This window comes from Scylla paramamosain, chromosome 31 (genome assembly GCF_035594125.1).
Source record: "Scylla paramamosain isolate STU-SP2022 chromosome 31, ASM3559412v1, whole genome shotgun sequence".
NCBI lineage: Eukaryota > Metazoa > Arthropoda > Malacostraca > Decapoda > Portunidae > Scylla > Scylla paramamosain.
This window is the reverse complement of record NC_087181.1, coordinates 6,578,377-6,597,080: the sequence shown is the minus strand read 5'-3', so window position 1 is coordinate 6,597,080 and position 18,704 is coordinate 6,578,377. Positions and strand designations below refer to the sequence as shown.

Here is an 18,704-nt window from a genome sequence, read left to right as displayed (position 1 = left end):
ACGCTGTCCGTAAACCACTACAGCGCCCCTATGAAGGCCCCTTCGAGGTCCTCCGCAGGACGAGGAAAAACATCACCATCAACAGAAACGGCTCTTCCGACATCATAGCCATAGACCGAGTCAAGCCCGCCTACATCCTGCACACCCCGACGGCACCTCATGACCCGACATCGCCGGCCACGCCTTCAGCACCATGCGCCACAGCTAAGCAGCACATATCGTTCGTCGTGCCTCCTCACTCGGGGGAAGTTATGTAGCAAATAATCTAGTCAGCCATAGAAATATCCCATTTTCTCTCATCATTTTCTGTAAATATTCAGGGTACACTAAAGCTTACGCGCTTCTCAGAACCAGTAATGTAAACACAAGTCACCACTCCAAGCACTCCATTTTCTGTTATATGTTTTCAGCCTTCCGTTCTCTTTCTACTGCACAGATTTTTCGTCTTTCATCTCTTCTTCCTCATTTTTTTATACATACACATTCTGTGCACGCTTTTCGACACATACGTTACACGTCTTTTCTATACATCATATTACTCCTTTCTTCACACAGACATACTCGTACACACACACATTCACTCTCTTTGTCCATATCTTTATGTAAATCATTTTTTATGTTCAGTATTTCTTGTATATATGTTCATGTTTTTGTTAAATAAATGCAGAGAGAGTTCAACCAGTCTAACAAGTGGCTATGAATACAACCTTAGCTGGTGAACAAAAAGAGTTAAGAGATTAAAGGACTTGCAACTGCTGACGGTTACCTGTCGGTTTTCTCTTCTCTATCTCTGGCGAGCTAAGAGATTAAAGGACTTGCAACTGCTGACGGTTACCTGTCGGTTTTCTCTTCTCTATTCCTGGCGGCTTTCACCTAGATCGCTAGAGATACACTGATTATTTGCTGGATTTACAATATATATATATATATATATATATATATATATATATATATATATATATATATATATATATATATATATATATGTAATGCCACCCCCCTCCTCCGGTTCCCCCCCTCCTCCCTCCTCCTCACCGGTCCGATCAGAGCTCTAATGAGACGAGGCAAAGATCTTCACGGCGAAGAAGAAGAAAGAAGAGGAAGAAAGATGTGAAGCATGCACACACAATAGAAAAAAAGAAAACATTTTTGATTGGTAATGGTTCTCGCCTTCATCGTCATGGCCAGAGGGTAGGGAGAGGTTAATTATCACACAGTATCTACAGTGTGGCTTTATTAGGAGGAACGAAAAATATAAAAATAGCAAAAAAATAATTAAATGAATAATACTGATGGGATTCTTTGGGTTGACTGACCCACTATGACACTTTATCGAGTGGTTAATCTAGAAAAAAAAAAAAGGCATTTGAAATTCTGGTATGGCATATACACTTATACTCCGTTACTTAACACTACGAATACACAAGAAAATAATTACTTTTATAACTCCTCAAGAGTACCATTGATTCTGGGCACCGTTATATCCCTAAATAGCGTCACAGCCTTCATCCATCACTTCTCTATGGCAATAATATTGCTCACAACACATTCACAGTAGACTATATTTGACTAAAGAAACATTACATGGCTAACACTTTCCCAAGACTCTGTGGCCTGTCTCCACGTGGGACCAACACCGGCTATTTTATCTGTTGCCAGAGGGAAGGGAGACGCTATTCTGTCAACACATACAGTCACTATATCTTCACTAGAGACATGAATAATAAACATGAACACAGTAATATTCACTTCTAAATAAAAGAAAAATAAAATATTTCAGAGCTACGAGACCCACCTGTTGCCAGAGGGAAGGGAGACGCCATTCTGTGCTCTCCCCCTCAACACTCCCAGGCCTCTGAAGTTATTGGAACCTTAGCTAGTTCTCTCTCTCTCTTCTTTCACAAATAATTTTACTGAACCGTGAGTTTAAATAAAAATGCAGGAATAATTGGTTAGCAAGGTGAGCATATAGGCTGGACATTAGTTGAAGTTAATAATTGAATTTTAAATTACTAACATATTTTATAAGCTAGGGAATGAAACCTTATGAGTTACTGGTAGGTTGACGCAACATGATGTAATCCTATTATTCGTATTACCACTGATTAGAGAAAACCACAGTTGAAATAAGTAAAGACTATTTATAACAAATGTTTCAAGACTTCTAAATCACTCCCACGAATACACGCCTTATAAATATACTTTTTCATATAATCACTAAACCTTTAATTACCGCTATTATCCTCCTCTTCACCGCAAGCTACAAAAGAAAACAATTATTGGGGAGACTCAAAGAAACACAGAAATAATAAAAAGGAGCGTTATACACGCCCATTCTGCCAGAGTTAAACTCACGGTGAAGAATACATGCAAAATCCTACCTATACACTTTCCCTATCCTATCCATACATAAGGTCTACTAAACAGCTGACACTGACTCAACCACTTACCCTTGAGTCACCTGACTCGTACATTTCTTCCCGTAGGAAATTGTACCAACACCTTTCACATACAGAATACTTACAGGAAAAGAGAACTTGGACCCCAGTCACCCTCTGCTCTACGGGTAATCTATGGAGAAGTCACCTAACTCCGTCACTCTCTTTATTCCCCGTCTCATAGAAAAGGAATAATCTATTACATTCGCAACATTCGACACATTCGCCAACATTCACACAAATCATTCCTCTTACTACAACGAAGACTGGGGTAATACGTCCTCAAGGGAAACTTAGGACCCGTTAGAGGTGATGACTGTAACTTGAGGAGGAAGTAACCAAGTACGACGTTCCCTGGAAACCTCACTTCTCGAACTAAAGCCCACAAGAATGGGGTACACTTCCCCGAACTGAAACACATAAGCTACCATCTGGTATGAACTGTTTTGACACGACAAGAATTTGGGGACGACTTTCCCGAAATGCCCCACTCTATTTGTGGCTGAGACAGTGTCACTGACCTTCGAACACTTGTGACGGATGAGGATTTCCTGCTCTTAACTCACTTCATTCCTAACCCTCACATCCTATACATTATAACACTGTTCACTTCTCCTCACTCCTGAGTTCGTGCATCACCTTAGCACTCCTCAATAAGACGTCTGGGAGGTCGACGGCGGCGGGGAGGGAGGTCTTGATCCTCCTCCTCCTCCTCCTCAACACATCCGTCTGAATAGTTCTCCTCCAACTCTGGAATAATTTCACTCCGGCTCACATACAGTTTCACCTTTTCTGCTGCTCTTTGTACTAACTTCCCAGAATAGGGGTCCTCCACTACATACAGTTGACCGTCCCTGATTACCTCACTCACTCGATATGGTCCTTTCCACTTAGCATTCAATTTGGTAGAGGTACCAGGCAACGGAGTTTCTGATTTCACCCACACCAAGGACCCAACTGAGACCTTTTCATCACGTCGTTTTCTGTTCGCCACTGCACGGTACCTCCTCTGTGACGTCACACTAGCGTCTTTAATCATGCGCTTAAGTTGCTGAACGTCACTATCTTCAGACTGCACCGTCAGGAGAGGCGCCGTGACGAAACGAGGTGGCTGTCTTGCGAAGAATGCTACATATGGAGAGACCCCCGTGCTGCTATGTACTGCCAGATTCATGTGTGACTGACATTCACTGAGAAGGGCAGGCCACCTTAAAGGGTAACCCTTGCACATTTGGGACAGCACGGTCTTCAGGGTCCGGTGCATTCTCTCGATGAGTCCGTTTGACTGGGGGTGATAGGGAGTGGTGTAGAGCAGTTCTATCCCATGAAGACCAGCCCAGGTTCTTAGTTCTCGTCCCGTGAACTTCAAGGCATTGTCACACAGGATGGAGAGTGGCCGGCCAAAGTCAGAGATGTATTGGGAAAGCTCAGCCATGCAATGCCTCCCCAGTCAAATACAGTCCACCGCGAACGTGCCGCGAGCAAAACCATTGCCGCAGAGAAGTGACACTTTGAACATTACTTGACCCAATATAACCCAACTGCCAGTACTCTGTCTACCCAATACGACTGGCCAAGACTACAGCGCATCCCACCGCTATGCCACCAGTGTAACGCCACCCCCTCTCTCCTCCGGTTCCCCCCTCCTCCCTCCTCCTCACCGGTCCGATCAGAGCTCTAATGAGACGAGGCAAAGATCTTCACGGCGAAGAAGAAAAAAGAAGAGGAAGAGAGAAGAGGTGAAGCACGCACACACAATAGAAAAAAAGAAAACATTTTTGATTGGTAATGGTTCTCGCCTTCATCGTCATGGCCAGAGGGTAGGGAGAGGATTATCACACAGTACCTACAGTGTGGCTTTATTAGGAGGAACGAAAAATATAAAAATTGCAAAAAAATAATTAAATGAATAATACTGATGGGATTCTTTGGGTTGACTGACCCACTATGACACTTTATCGAGTGGTTAATCTAGAAAAAAAAAAAAAGGCATTTGAAATTCTGGTATGGCATATACACTTATACTCCGTTACTTAACACTACGAATACACAAGAAAATAATTACTTTTATAACTCCTCAAGAGTACCATTGATTCTGGGCACCGTTATATCCCTAAATAGCGTCACAGCCTTCATCCATCACTTCTCTACGGCAATAATATTGCTCACAACACATTCACAGTAGACTATATTTGACTAAAGAAACATTACATGGCTAACACTTTCCCAAGACTCTGTGGCCTGTCTCCACGTGGGACCAACACCGGCTATTTTATCTGTTGCCAGAGGGAAGGGAGACGCCATTCTGTCAACACATACAGTCACTATATCTTCACTAGAGACATGAATAATAAACATGAACACAGTAATATTCACTTCTAAATAAAAGAAAAATCAAATATTTCAGAGCTACGAGACCCACCTGTTGCCAAAGGGAAGGGAGACGCCATTCTGTGCTCTCCCCCTCAACACCCCCAGGCCTCTGAAGTTATTGGAACCTTAGCTAGTTCTCTCTCTCTCTTCTTTCACAAATAATTTTACTGAACCGTGAGTTTAAATAAAAATGCAGGAATAATTGGTTAGCAAGGTGAGCATATAGGCTGGACATTAGTTGAAGTTAATAATTGAATTTTAAATTACTAGCATATTTTATAAGCTAGGGAATGAAACCTTATGAGTTACTGGTAGGCTGACGCAACATGATGTAATCCTATTATTCGTATTACCACTGATTAGAGAAAACCACAGTTGAAATAAGTAAAGACTATTTATAACAAATGTTTCAAGACTTCTAAATCACTCCCACGAATACACGCCTTATAAATATACTTTTTCATATAATCACTAAACCTTTAATTACCGCTATTATCCTCCTCTTCACCGCAAGCTACAAAAGAAAACAATTATTGGGAGACTCAAAGAAACACAGAAATAATAAAAAGGAGCGTTACATATATATATATATATATATATATATATATATATATATATATATATATATATATATATATATATATATATATATATATATATATATATATATATTTGTATTTTCATATAAAAATCTAAGAAAAATAGTTAGACCCAAAATTTTTTGCTTTTTAATTTTGTACGCAGAGAAAGAACCGTAAATTTTCATAGGAAACTAAAGAAAAATGGGTGTCAGAAAAATTTTGGAAAAAAAAAAAGAAGAAAATGTTTCACGGCGGGCGAGACCGTGGAATTTCATAACGGAAGACCTTATTACATAGAGGGAAATTTTTTTTATCAAAACGTTATATATATATATATATATATATATATATATATATATATATATATATATATATATATATATATATATATATATATATCAAAAGAAGCGGAAAATTGCAGAAAATTATATATATATATATATATATATATATATATATATATATATATATATATATATATATATATATATATAAACCTTTTTTTCAGATCCTGATCGTACAACCTCTCCCTCAAGACAGGAAGGCCATTCAGACACCTTTACCTGACCTGCCATTATGCTGCACACTACTGGAAGGCTTGACTATTCCATGCTCATTGTAAGCAAATGTTACTATTCACTTAATTTGAAACAATTCACGCTACACAGTTTTAATAATGGTTTTCATTCATGACTGACTTGTATGTAAATTATTCCATATGTTCGAGATTTTATTGTAAGCAATACATGCACATCGGTTTGTTTTCACTAACATGTTTGCATCGCTGCCCGTGAGTGGCTGTCTTTTACTCCGCCATGCTGCCTGCCCACAATTCTCGCAAGCCCTTGGAAAGCTTGCAGCCCAGAGCAGTTGTAAGGTTCTGAAGCCTCCAGGCGATCTGCGCGAAAAGAATGCGTCGGAAAATGCCTGTTTCCGAGGCACTTGCAAATAACTGAAGATGCCTTAAGTAAATCTGTGTCAATATTAGGAACTTTTGTCTAATCAAAGGATTTTCAGAAGTCTACAGATTTATTGATCTGCCTTTATAGGAATCCTGATTCAGACACCTTTACCTGCCCTGCCAGAATGCCGCAAGCCACTGGAAGGCTTGACTGTTCCGCGCTCATTGTAGGCAAATGTTACTATTCATTTAATTTGAACAATTCATGCAATATATTTCTAATAATGGTTTTCATCAAAGAGTGACTTGTGCATAGATCATTCTGTATGCTCGAGGTTTTATTGAAAACAATACATGTACATTGGCTTGTTTGCACTTAACATGTTTGCGTTGCTGCCTGCTCGTGGTTGTATCTTTCGCTCCGCCCTGCTGCCTGTCTATTTCTTTGGAAAGGTCCCCTGGGAGCCTTGGAAGCTTGTGGCCCAGGGTAGTTGTAAGATTCTGAGGCTTCCAGGAGAACTGTGCGAAAGGAATGGATATGAAAATGCCTGATTCTGAGGCGCTTGTGAAGAACTGAAGACGCCTTAATTGAGGCGCCTTCTTCAGTTCTTCACAAGAGCCTTGGAAACAGATATATTCCGACGCATTCCTTTTGCGCAGGTCTCCTGGGAGCTGTGGAACCTTACAACTAGCACGGGTCGCAAGCTAAGTGCTTGGGAGGATTGTGGGCTGGGAGACGGGCGGAGAGAAAGACACAACCACTCGTGGGCAGCGGTGCAAACATGTTAGGTGAAAACAAGCCAATGTGTGTGTATTGTATTCAATAAAATCTCGACGATACAAAATTATCTGCACATAAGTCACTCATGAGTGAAAACCATTATTAAAACTGTGTAGCGTAAATTGTTTCAAGTTAAATTAATAGTAACATTTGCTTACAACGAGCCAAGCCTTCCAGCTGAGTGTGGAATTTTGGCAGGGCACGTAATGGTGTCTGAATGGCCTTCCTGTCTTGGGCCACGACTTCCAACTCATCATTATGTTCAGGTGCAATGCCATAATGCAGTGTGAGGTCATGACTGATACAACTAATTCATGCTAAAATACTCTGCAGAGTGGTTTTTATTTGCACACATGATGAAGTAGGACAGGTCTGAAGAAGCGATACATGGGATAGAACGTTCCCTTAACATGGCGGAATCTAAACAGGGGGCAAGGGACCTTGGTCTCGCCCCTGTGAATGACCTGTGACCTGGAGAGCTGCTAGACCTGGTACCTGCATCACAGGTTCCTTTTTGCTCTATAATCGCTCCATATTTCGTTATATTATAATGTTTTCATGCTAACTGCTCTTCTGATCTTGCTATCTGCATGGCTCCCCTCTTGCAGCCTCGCTGCACAAGACTTTCTCTCACCCCTATTCTGTCCACCTCTCTAATGCAAGAGTTAACCAGTATTCTCAATCATTCATCCCTTTCTCAGGTAAACTCTGGAACTCCCTGCCTGCTTCTGTATTTTCACCTTCCTATGGCTTGAATTCCTTCAAGAGGGAGGTTTCAAGACACTTATCCTTCAATATTTGACTACCACTTTGGACCCTTTTATGGGACTGGCATCTATCTCAGTTGGCTTTTTTTTATTGGAATTTTGTTGCCCTTGGCCAGTGTCCCTCCTACTTAAAAAAAAATAAATAAAAAATAAAAAATAATAATAATAATAATAATAATACTTGGTCTGTCTAGATAGAATAGAATAATAAATAGGGATACCTAAAACATGGAACGCGGAAAGTGTGAAAATACCCTCAGAGACGCTGACATTTCATTTCCATGCAGCAACTTTTACTAATCATATTGGCCAACATCAGGTATAATTTTGACCCGGAATGTCTTAACCAGGCTACAGCTTTACTATATGCCTGTTCTGTGAATGTGACAACCATTAAACAAGAATAACCAATGTGTCTGCCTTTTTTTTTTTTTTTTACCCTTCGATCAGAAGAAAAAAAAAAATCGACCCTATACGATTACTTTTATCCAATTGACAATACCACAAGGCCTGGAAGACCAGCAACTCACTTCTAAATAGCAAAAACTTCAAGGAGCGGGTGATGAATACATTGCTAATGAACTGTAGGATTTCTTTTCCTTGGGCAACACGCCAGGCAACTCCTCTGCTGATCTGTTCTTCATTCGTCAAGTGGGCGGAGCTCCGAGGAGCTAAGCCCTTGTGAGAACTGAAAAAAAAAGCCTTTGCACTTTTGAGTTCGTTTTTTAATATAGAAACTTGAAAATATTAGCTTTCAGGAAAAATAAACTGTTTTTATATCCTCCATAGTTATTAAGATATAACGTGTTGTAATGTTCTATATACTTTTGGAAATATCGGGTACTATAATATCAGAAAAATACACAAAATTGGTAATTTAGTAGTAAACCAAGGTAAGTAAGATAAAAAAATAAATAAGTAAATAGTAAATAATAAAAAGATAATAAAATAAATAAACGTCTTGTATTTGCTGTTTTCATGTGGTCCTGACGCCAGCTGAGCGAGATAAACAACACGCCGAGGGGTCAGAGGGAAGGGCAGCAACAGCAGGCCGAGCAGGAGCTGTGAAGGTGAAAGAACAGAAACCGAGGTGCACGAGGACAAGCGAAAAGCCCTGTGATGAGAAAAATTATTTACGGATGAAAGAGATGCAAGGAATGTAATGCCAGGCAGAACAAGGAGGCAGTAATGACCCACCACATTAAGGAGGTAAGAACTGGATTGACATTAGCGAAGAAAATTTGTGATATGCGATTGATATGATGGCAGATTTACGGATAAAATGAAAACCCACCAGTATACAAGACGGGTGTAAGACCACTATAGGTTTATCCTCAAAATAATTGAAAAAAAAAAGTAAATAATTGGGTAGTAGTATTGACCAGCATCTTGCAGATGTTATTGGTGCTATATATGGTGTTTAATGAGAAGTGTGGTTTGGGGGGATAATGGTGATAAATATGTTAATTACACAGACCTTGAAATACCCATTATAACTCTGAATGTTACCTAAGTACACATGATAGGTACACATTAAACAACCAGACTCTGGTAGGTACAGGGTACGAGAAAGATTTAGGAGTTATAGTTAACTCTGAACTCCGTCTAGGGAAACAATGCATAGAAGCCAGAAACAAGGCAAATAGGGTACTAGGATTCATTTTTAGGAGTGTTAAAAGTAGAAGGCCGGAAGTAATATTAAAGTTATACTTGGTGCTGGTCAGACCTCATATAGGCTGCGCTGTGTAGTTCTGGTCCCCACATTACAGGAAAGATATAGGTCTATTAGAATCAGTACAGAGGAGAATGACTAAAAGGATACAGGGGATGAGGAGTATTCCCTATGAGGCAAGGTTGAAGCTGTTAAATTTACATTCTTTAGAGAGACGTAGGTTAAGAGGGGACCTGATAGAAGTCTTTAAGTGGTATATATAAGGGTTATAACAAGTGAGATGTAAGCAAAATTCTTAGGATCAGCAACCAGGGTAGAACAAGAAATAACAGGTTCAAGCTTAAAAAAAAATTAGGTTTAGGAAGGAGATAGGAAAAAATTGGTTCTCAAATAGAGTGGTAGATGAGTGAAACAGACTCAGTAATCATGTAGTTAGTGCTAAGACACTAGAGAGCTTTAAGAGAAGATTAGACAAGTTTATGGATGGGGATAACAGATGGAAATAGGTAGGTATATTTCATACAGGGACTGCCACGTGTAAGCCTGGTCGCTTCTTGCAGCTTCCCTTATTTCTTATGTTCTTATGTTCTTATGTTCTTAAGTATTCAGCCTGCTTTGCTGTCTGGCTGCCTGGACTCTAGCTGCCACTTAGCCATTGGTGTGAGGAATACAGGTTTACCTTATTTGTGATTAAGAAGACCATGGTTTCTCAAATTTCGTGACATGAATGACTTTATTCAGTCTGAAGTATTCTTTGTTTTAAATACTCCTCTCTCTCTCTCTCTCTCTCTCTCTCTCTCTCTCTCTCTCTCTCTCTCTCTCTCTCTCTCTCTCTCTCTCTCTCCAGAAACAAAAATCCAGTTGTAATGGCTGAAAACACCATGGACATTTAAGAGACTTTTTTTTTCTTTCTTTTGTTGATAATTCATGCTTATTCTGAAGGAGAAAGGTTTTTGTTCTGGAAACTGGTGAAAAACCTGTTTCTTAATTTCAGTCGCTATTTTCTTTGTCATTAACTTAATCAATCTAAATTTGATCTAACTTTGAATCTTATAGATATTAACCCAAGGCCCTGCAGGATACTAACCCTGTGAGACATAAATCCAGCAAGGCAGTAATTAAACATTTACTCATTATGAAGGGAGTCCTGCCTCATTCTCTCACAGTTGACCTTTTGGAAGAAGCCTGTCCTCATTTGAACTGGCAGAACAGGTGGTGGTGGTGGTGGTGGTGGTGGTGGTGGTGGTGGTAGTAGTCTGAATACTGTTCTCAATTTCTCTGTGGTTAGACTGCAAGATGGTTTGCTGGTGTTGTGCCATATTGCCCAAGGTCAAAATCAATTCCAGGAACAATTTGGATCTGGAATGATTTGGGATGATGGGAACAAAATTGCTCCTTTTGTTGAAATTGCTCTTTGGAACAATTTTGAGGGAAATCAACAACTACATGAAATTTTATTGACTGTATGGCATTTTATTGACAAACTACTATTGGTTCATTATCTGTGTATGTTAGGATAAAACTTTGAAGCATTTGAAAGATTTATTCATAGTTACAATTGTATACAGTATTAGATAAAATTTTACAAAATGAATTTACAACATTTAGCAAACCTTTGTAAAGCATAGCTTTTCTGGCAATGTAGTTAATTAAATTTATAGATTACTTATAAAAATATTATAAAAAAAGAAAAAAATGAATGTTGTACTGGGGAACTGTAGTACTTATCCAAAGGTTCCAAGAGTAAAGGAAATGCAACTGTGGAAGACCGGCATATATTAAATAGAAAATATTGGTGTACAAAGACAGAGAACACAGCCAGGTCTGGTTGGGCCCAAGGACAAGCTGTAACTGAAGAGGAGGCACATTGGAAATACCAAACAGAGGTCCCAGCAAATTAATTGAAAGATGAGAAGCATCCTTACATGGATAAATAAGTAAATGATAAATAATAATAATAATAATAATAATAATAATAATGATGATAAAAGAAAATTAACTTATGTATACATACAGTGAGATCCTGTTATATGAGCATCCATTATATAAGAAACTGATGATATGAGATTTGTAAATTAGGGACTATTTTTTTTTTATACGAATGCAAAAATCCAGTGATACGAGCTTTGGTCTGAGGTGAGTAAAATTACGAAGTTTAAAATCTGCATCTTTCTGCATCCTCCCTCTGACACACTCAGGCTGCATAGTGATATACAATGATTCAGATACACAGGGATGAGTTTGTGAGCACTGAAAGAGAACCATGCACCTCTCTCCTGTCCCTTACCTACCATTCATTCTCCTGAGTCCTGCCAGCCCTGAACTTGGTGTCTCTCGGACTCCCATTCTCACAGTCTTACTGCTTGTACACTATCATCATTTTGTTTGCAAGTATATTTATATTACAGTACAAGTACAGTGTACAGTGCTTTATGTGACTGATCAATGCTTGGATGTGTTACAGTGTTACTGCTGGCGTGTTCTTTCATTCACTGTCTGCTGTGGTGTTGTATGTGTGACTGACCACGTGGCATATAGATTGTCTCTTATTTTGCCTCACAAGTGCTAACTATGCCTCCCAAGTGGCCAATGAGTTCCACTTCAAGTTCTAACATTGAGACTTAATGAGCTAGAGTATCAATAATGCTTGCAAAGAAGGTAGAAATTGTTAAGAGGCTCAAGAGTGGTGAGCAAGTTATTTTCCCTGAGGCATTAACTATGCATTGGTAAGTGTTATGCATATTTTATATATTTAATTGATATGAAATCATGTTGTCTGCTGTTTTCTCTTTCAGGTTACTTTATTGACAGTTCTGTAATATAGACAGATTTGTTACATTTGATATTGTACCTTTTAGCTTGAAAATTTACCTTTGACAAGAGTCACAGAACCTAATCCCTTTTTTTGCCTTTACTTATGTGTTTCATTATATGAGAATTCACCATATGAACAGTTCAAGTGGAATCTAACTGCACGTGTCATCAGGACCTCCCCTCATTGCTCAACCACACCTTAGTTGCAGCCTCACAGCAAACAAATCCTGAAATAATTGGGTGATGCAAGATAACGTGGGTGTTGGCAAATTAGCATGTATGAGCCAACACCAGGTTATACAGTGTGGAATTTACCTGATATTCAGCTGGACCTAAGTTAGGCTAAGCACCTAATATTACAAAGGCCTGAGACATATAAGTACTTAGCTGTATTCTTGGGTGGAATGTCTGCCTAGAGTAGCAGTAAGTTGAGTGAGAGCAAGGTGACTGCTCTGCATGTAGTAGCTGGGGTGTAACTGCTACTGATGTTTGAGTGTAACTGTCTTGAGTGGGAGCAAGAATGTAACTAGCATCATATATGAAGTGGGCTGACAATGGTTTCATTCCTAGAATATGGGTCCACCTGATTTGGATCTTCATTGGTTCATCCACTTGTTGAGGTGAATTGTTATAATTTTTGATATTATTACCCACCACCATGAAATACCCTTGTTGGAATGATAGTTCTAACACTGGATGATACAAAGAAAATATTAGATGTAATATACAAAATGCAGATAGTACAAATATAAATACAATTACAAATACAAATATTTAAATAAAAAGCCTAGATTGTTGCAGTGGTGGATATTGAAAACATGTGAAGGAAGCAAATTTGGTAATATGTTTTCTTTGAATACATTATAGTGGCAGTTGATATGTTATATCCTCTAATTTTAAGATTCTAGTTTGTTTGAACAATAGAGAAGTATCCTCTACTGTCAGCACCAAAAGTAATTGCACCACCTTGTAGTGTGCATTCATACAACATATGAAATTAAAAAGAAATAAGTAGAGGGTACTCACTGGGTCTAGTACTTTGTGGGGAACCTTTAATGTTTCACACAATTTGCCAGGCATCTCGGAACAGATTCAGCCAGCCGCTGAAGGAGACAGGGCTTAAGGTTGTCCCATATGTCATGGAGGTGCTCTACTAGCTTAGGCAAGGTTGAGTGTCCCTCCCCCTGAGATGCCTCTCAGCTAATTCCCAGATGTTCTTGATAAGGTTAAGATCTGGGGAATCCCTTGTACAATCTTTGATATAGTCAACACCAATCCACTTGAGCCAGTCCTTTATTAATTTAGCTGTGTGGGCTGGTGCACCGTCCTGTTGGAACACCTTGTTCAAAACAGTCCTCAAGGTGTTCACTGAGGAGCTCCAAGTAGTGGTCCTTGTTCACAGTTATGTTCCTTGGCAGCACAACAAGCTTCTGTGTCCCATGGTACTAGAAGGCATCCCATACCATCACTGAATCAGGGTGTTTGACTGTGGTTTGCATGTACTTTGGCAATTATGGATCTGTGCCTGGCCTCATCCATACCTTCCCTCTTCTATTTCCAGTCACTAAAGATTGCCTTGTCAGTCCACAATACATATTCCGATCTCTTCAGGTCCCAATTCAAATACTTACAAAATATAACCCTTTTCTGTGTTTGTTTCTTGGGGAGCAATGGTTTTCATTGCAGCTGGTGGCGTTCATAAGAGAGGTTGTCCTTGAGGCAGCGTTGGATTGTATGAATGCTGACCTCCCTCAGCAGCAGATGGTTCTTTCCTTTTATTTCTTTTGCTGTTACACTGGGCTTAGCCTCCACTTAATGTGAGATGAGTTTGAGAGTCCTCTTAGTTGTTTTATGGAGTCTCCCAGAGCGAGATCTGTGATGAGGTGGATTCTCACATCCAGCTTCTGTGATTTGGACTGTTTGGAGTGCAACTCTAGTCAGAGTGGAAATTTCTTTATTACTTTTTCCTGATGCATTCTGGGATGCAATAAGAGTGGTTTTTCCCTTTGAGAGCTCTGGTCCTTGAGGTATTGTCTATACATAAACCAAAAAGTGGAGGCGGGTCAAGTTGCAAGTTGCATTTATTGACTGTAATCCTTTCATCACCAGTGCCTCAGGCACACTAGCAGGAAATCAATGTGTGTGGCTGGAAAAGCTCCAATCCTGCTACCAACACCCTGCATCCCAATACATTTGATGTTTGCCTTGGGTATAGAGAGAGGGTACTTGATAATTTGTCAAAAGTAATGGTGCGTGACTTTTGAGCCATTACTTTTGACACAACTGTAAGTATGCACTGTTAGTGATTATCCATACAACTTTTTTTTAATTGTAGAATTAATGGAATGAGATGTGTAGAGTATATTGTATACCAAATGGGGTTACAGTAAATAGTAGATGGTAGATATGCACATAATGTACACATTTGAGAACATATATATTATACCTTTAATTTTTTTTTTTTTTTTTATGTAGGAGGGACACCAGCCAAGGGCAACAAAAACTCAATAAAAAAAAAGGTCCACTGAGATGCCAGGCCCCAAATAGGGTCCAAAGCACTAGTCAAAAATTGAAGGATAAGTGTCTTGAAATCTCCCTCTTGAAGGAATTCAAGTCATAGGAAGGTGGAAATACAGAAGGCAGAGAGTTCCAGAGTTTACCAAAGAAAGGGATGAATGATTGAGAATACTGGTTAACTATTGCATTAGGGAAATGGGCAGAATAGGGGAGGGAGAAAGAAGAAAGTCTTGTAATCTGATGTAGTAAAGCAATATGTTGAGATATTTTTAGAGTGAAATTATTAATGTGATGTTTAAAGGTAAGAGCATCATTGTAAGTGACTCCCAAGAAATTTTATATGGTTTGTTCTGGTATTATATTATAATTTCTTTTAAGCTGAGGTGGATTTAGGTTTTCTTGGTAGTAAATAACATGAAGTAAGTTTTGTTAATATTAATGGTGCATCTGTTACATAGGCACCATTTGTAAAGATTTTCAAGTTCATGGTTAGCATCAGTGAATAATTCATCTGTACTTGACCCAGTTATATCATGTCATGTCATGTCATCTGCAAATAGGATTGTTTTACCTACATCAGATATGTTTGAAATGTTATTGGTATACATCAGAAATAAAATGGGACCTTAAGTACTGTGCAAAGGAACTCCAAGGTTGATTGGATCAACTGATGATTTTTCACCTTTAAATACGACTTGTTGATTTCTGCTAGTTACGTAGTCATGAAACCAAGAATGAACAGAACCACGGATGCCATAGTGATACATTTTCTCAAGGAGAATTTTGTGATTTACTGTGTCAAATGCTTTAGCATAGTCTATAAAGATGGATAAGACAGATTGTTTTTTTATTGATAACTGAAAAGGTATCTGTTGAGAAGATATTTAGGATTTAGAAGTATTTATTTTCCATCTAAGACTGAACTGGGTTGAGTTTAAAACATTCTTATTTTCTAAGTAATGCATAGAATTAAGTTTCATTATCAGCTAAAAAATTCTGGAGAAGACTGAGACTTCTGATTATGGATGATAGCTTTGAGGATACATATTGAGGCCAGATTTATGAATAGGAGTAATTTTTACACTCTTTAATATTGATGAAAAGGTTCCAGATACAACAGATTGATTGAAGAGAATAGTTAATGGTGGAGAGATTAGGTCTGAGTCCCTCTTGATGACAAACTGAAATATTATTTATATCAGAGTTTTTATTTTTGAGTTTCTTGATCGTCTTTAGTTTCAGGGAAAGTGAGAATTGCTACAATATTGAATTAATGTAATTGCCCTTAAGAAAATGTTTTGGATTTGTTAGATTTGGAGAGCTTATCATTAGGTTCAGGTGCAATATTGGAGAAGGTCTCAGAAATATCTTATGGGTTACTGAAGGTAATATTATTGTGCTGGAGGCTTGTCAGGGTATTGTTTGTACATGTGTTACCTTTAATCTGATTAACTGTTTGCCAGATTTTTTGTATTATTCCTAAAGTCGCTCAAAAAAATTGTTGATAGTGATTAGATTTTATAACTTGAATTACTTGGCTTAGTTTGTTCCTGTATTGTTTGTATTAATGAGTTACTTCACCTAGCTTGTACAACCTGAAAAGGTTACATTTTTGTTAAGTGGCGTTTAGAATTCCTTTTGAAAGCCATTGGTTCTGCATCTCTTTATAGTTAAATTTTGTTTTAACTGGGAAACAGTTATTGTGGAGATTAAATGTTGTGTTGAAAAAAAAATTATGTTAGATAAATTAAGCAGATTATTGCAATTGATTTGTTGCACTTCTTGGATGAATAAATAATGATTTTATATGTTAAATAGTCTGAAAGTAACTTTGCATTTAATATTTGATGCTTGTGAGTGGAAAATATTTATAAATATAGGTAGGTGGCCTAACATAAAGTCCTCTGTGATGCCTGAGGAAGAATATGGTGTGAAATTTGTCCATATTGGTCTAGAAGAGAGGGTTGCCCAAGATCAAGGTTATCAGGAAATTTGATAGGATGTGATATGTGAGAAAAGTAATTATGGGTTTGCATTGTGTTTAGGAATATGTTAGTGGGAAGGTGCATTGTATGTTAAAGCAAATTTGTTAGTCACGAAAAAGAATTAATTTGTTACATCAAAATGTTTCATTTGTTAATATGTCATTGATGGTGTTTGTGAATTCATGTACAGTTATTTGGTTGCTGTGGGGCCTGCAGTTACCAGATGTAATATAGATTGTGGTTGTTTTTATTATGAGAAAGTATTTTATTACCATCACTGATGATACAAAATTGATTTAGCATTTCTATATGAAAGTCAGAATTAACATAAAAGCTTCTTTATCTGGACTAACTAAATGAAGAGAAGAATATTCATCCAGAGAATAAAAAGGTTTAGTAGATTCTTTTAGCCATGTCTCTGTGAGTGCAATGATGTCTGCGGGCTTGGGCAAACCACTTATGAATGATTTAAAATTATCCATTTTTTTTAATAGATTGGCTGTTTAAGTGTATAATATTTATATAATTATGTCCTATAGATCTACTTGAACTACTGCATTCATCAGAGTTCTAATATATAGATAGTAAATTAATATCAGTATGACTAAAAATTTATCAAATAAGTTTTGGGTGTCATCCGTGATTTAGACAATCATAAAGTGATTCATATAGGCTCTCCATCAGGTGTTATATAGTTGATTTAGAGATCAGAAGGTAATGCATTTAGAGTAATAAGTAGTAAAATACAGCTACAAGGCAGAAATGGTGTTGGAAAGAGGAATAAGTAAGGAATCAATGATTGAAAGATGAAACTATAGACACAGAAATGAAGAAGATTTAGTTTGTAATAGTTGAAGGGAATTTGAGTGGTGTAAGGTGGGGTAAGGCAGGTGGAAACAGAAATGTGGTATAAGGGTAGGATGAAGTTGAGGAAAACAGGGAAAGGTGTATGGATACAAGGGTTGTATGTGGAAGATACTAGTTATTACATTGTATAATAATATATGCTATGGTAAGATGAGGTGAATTTACAGATATGAAAATACAGTAGAACCTCAGTTACTGAATGCCTCACTTTTCAAATAAATAAGTTTTTGAACAAAAATTTTGAACTCATTATTGCTTCGGTTGTGGCACCATGATTCAGCTCTTGAACTAAGTTATTTGATTTTAAATATTAAGACATAGCAAAAGCTGCCATTTATTACTAGTTTATAGTTTCTATAAATATTTACTTTGTTTTTATATATTTGGAGGAGTGACAATGTAAGGCAGTAATTCAATCTTTGAAATAAGGTAAATGTGATCCCATTGAAAAGCCTCAATGTAAATAAACAGTTTTTGGTGCTCAGGAATAATCCTGACCAACCTGTGGCTCACTTGATGATCTCCAGCGCTATCACTACTGCACGACTGCATTTTTCCAGTAGCTTTTTCCAGCAGCAGGATGTCTAACTGTTATGATCACCTTCATTTTGATGGTAAGTGGGTTGCTTTTCTCTTTGTCCCTCTGTAAGGCTTCCCTCATTAGATTGGTGATGAAGAGAATACCTGCACAGTCTAAACAGTATCTTATGATGAGTTCTGTGTCACTTAAGTATATTTGGTACATCCTTTCTGGATAAATAATTTGTGAGCTGGAGATGTTGTGAAGAAGTTATTATGGCTGTCATAAGCCCCTAGGACAGGGTGGACTGGTGTCTGGGAAGAGATTAATCCACTTTACATTGATTGCTATGGGGAAAATAGTTTTGTTTTTTTTAACATTTTGGATTTCAAGCAGTATCCAGGAATTAATTAAGTTCTAGAACTGAGGTTCCACTGTATTCAGGTCACTGAAACTATACTTAAGCATACATGACAAAGTAATAAACT

At 38.0% G+C, this 18,704-nt stretch overlaps 2 protein-coding genes across 6 annotated transcripts in view; one reads left to right on the top strand and one right to left on the bottom strand.

The window, feature by feature from the left end:
* Positions 1-3,078: 3,078 nt before the first annotated feature.
* LOC135116292 (uncharacterized) lies at positions 3,079-3,873 on the bottom strand. Its single transcript, XM_064033654.1, has one exon. It carries the CDS (start codon positions 3,871-3,873, stop codon positions 3,079-3,081), a length of 795 nt encoding a protein of 264 aa, XP_063889724.1.
* A 4,941-nt stretch (positions 3,874-8,814) lies between these two features.
* LOC135116427 (mitochondrial inner membrane protease subunit 1-like) overlaps positions 8,815-18,704 on the top strand; it is a 130,430-nt gene continuing 120,540 nt past the window's right edge. For 2 of the 5 annotated variants that reach the window (XR_010276310.1, XM_064033878.1), the window contains exon 1: positions 8,817-9,050. Coding sequence is in view for 1 of the 5 variants with exons in the window: in XM_064033879.1 (XP_063889949.1) it covers positions 9,030-9,050 (21 nt within the window). In the remaining 4 variants the exon portion in view is untranslated. Of the gene's footprint in view, positions 9,051-18,704 lie in introns of all 5 variants that reach the window. The other 3 variants (XM_064033877.1, XM_064033876.1, XM_064033879.1) reach the window with 2 other exon arrangements.

Coding starts and splice junctions, on each gene's coding strand:
- LOC135116292 (XM_064033654.1), bottom strand. CDS start 3,873: ATGGCTGAGCTTTCCCAATACATCTCTGACTTTGGCCGGCCACTCTCC.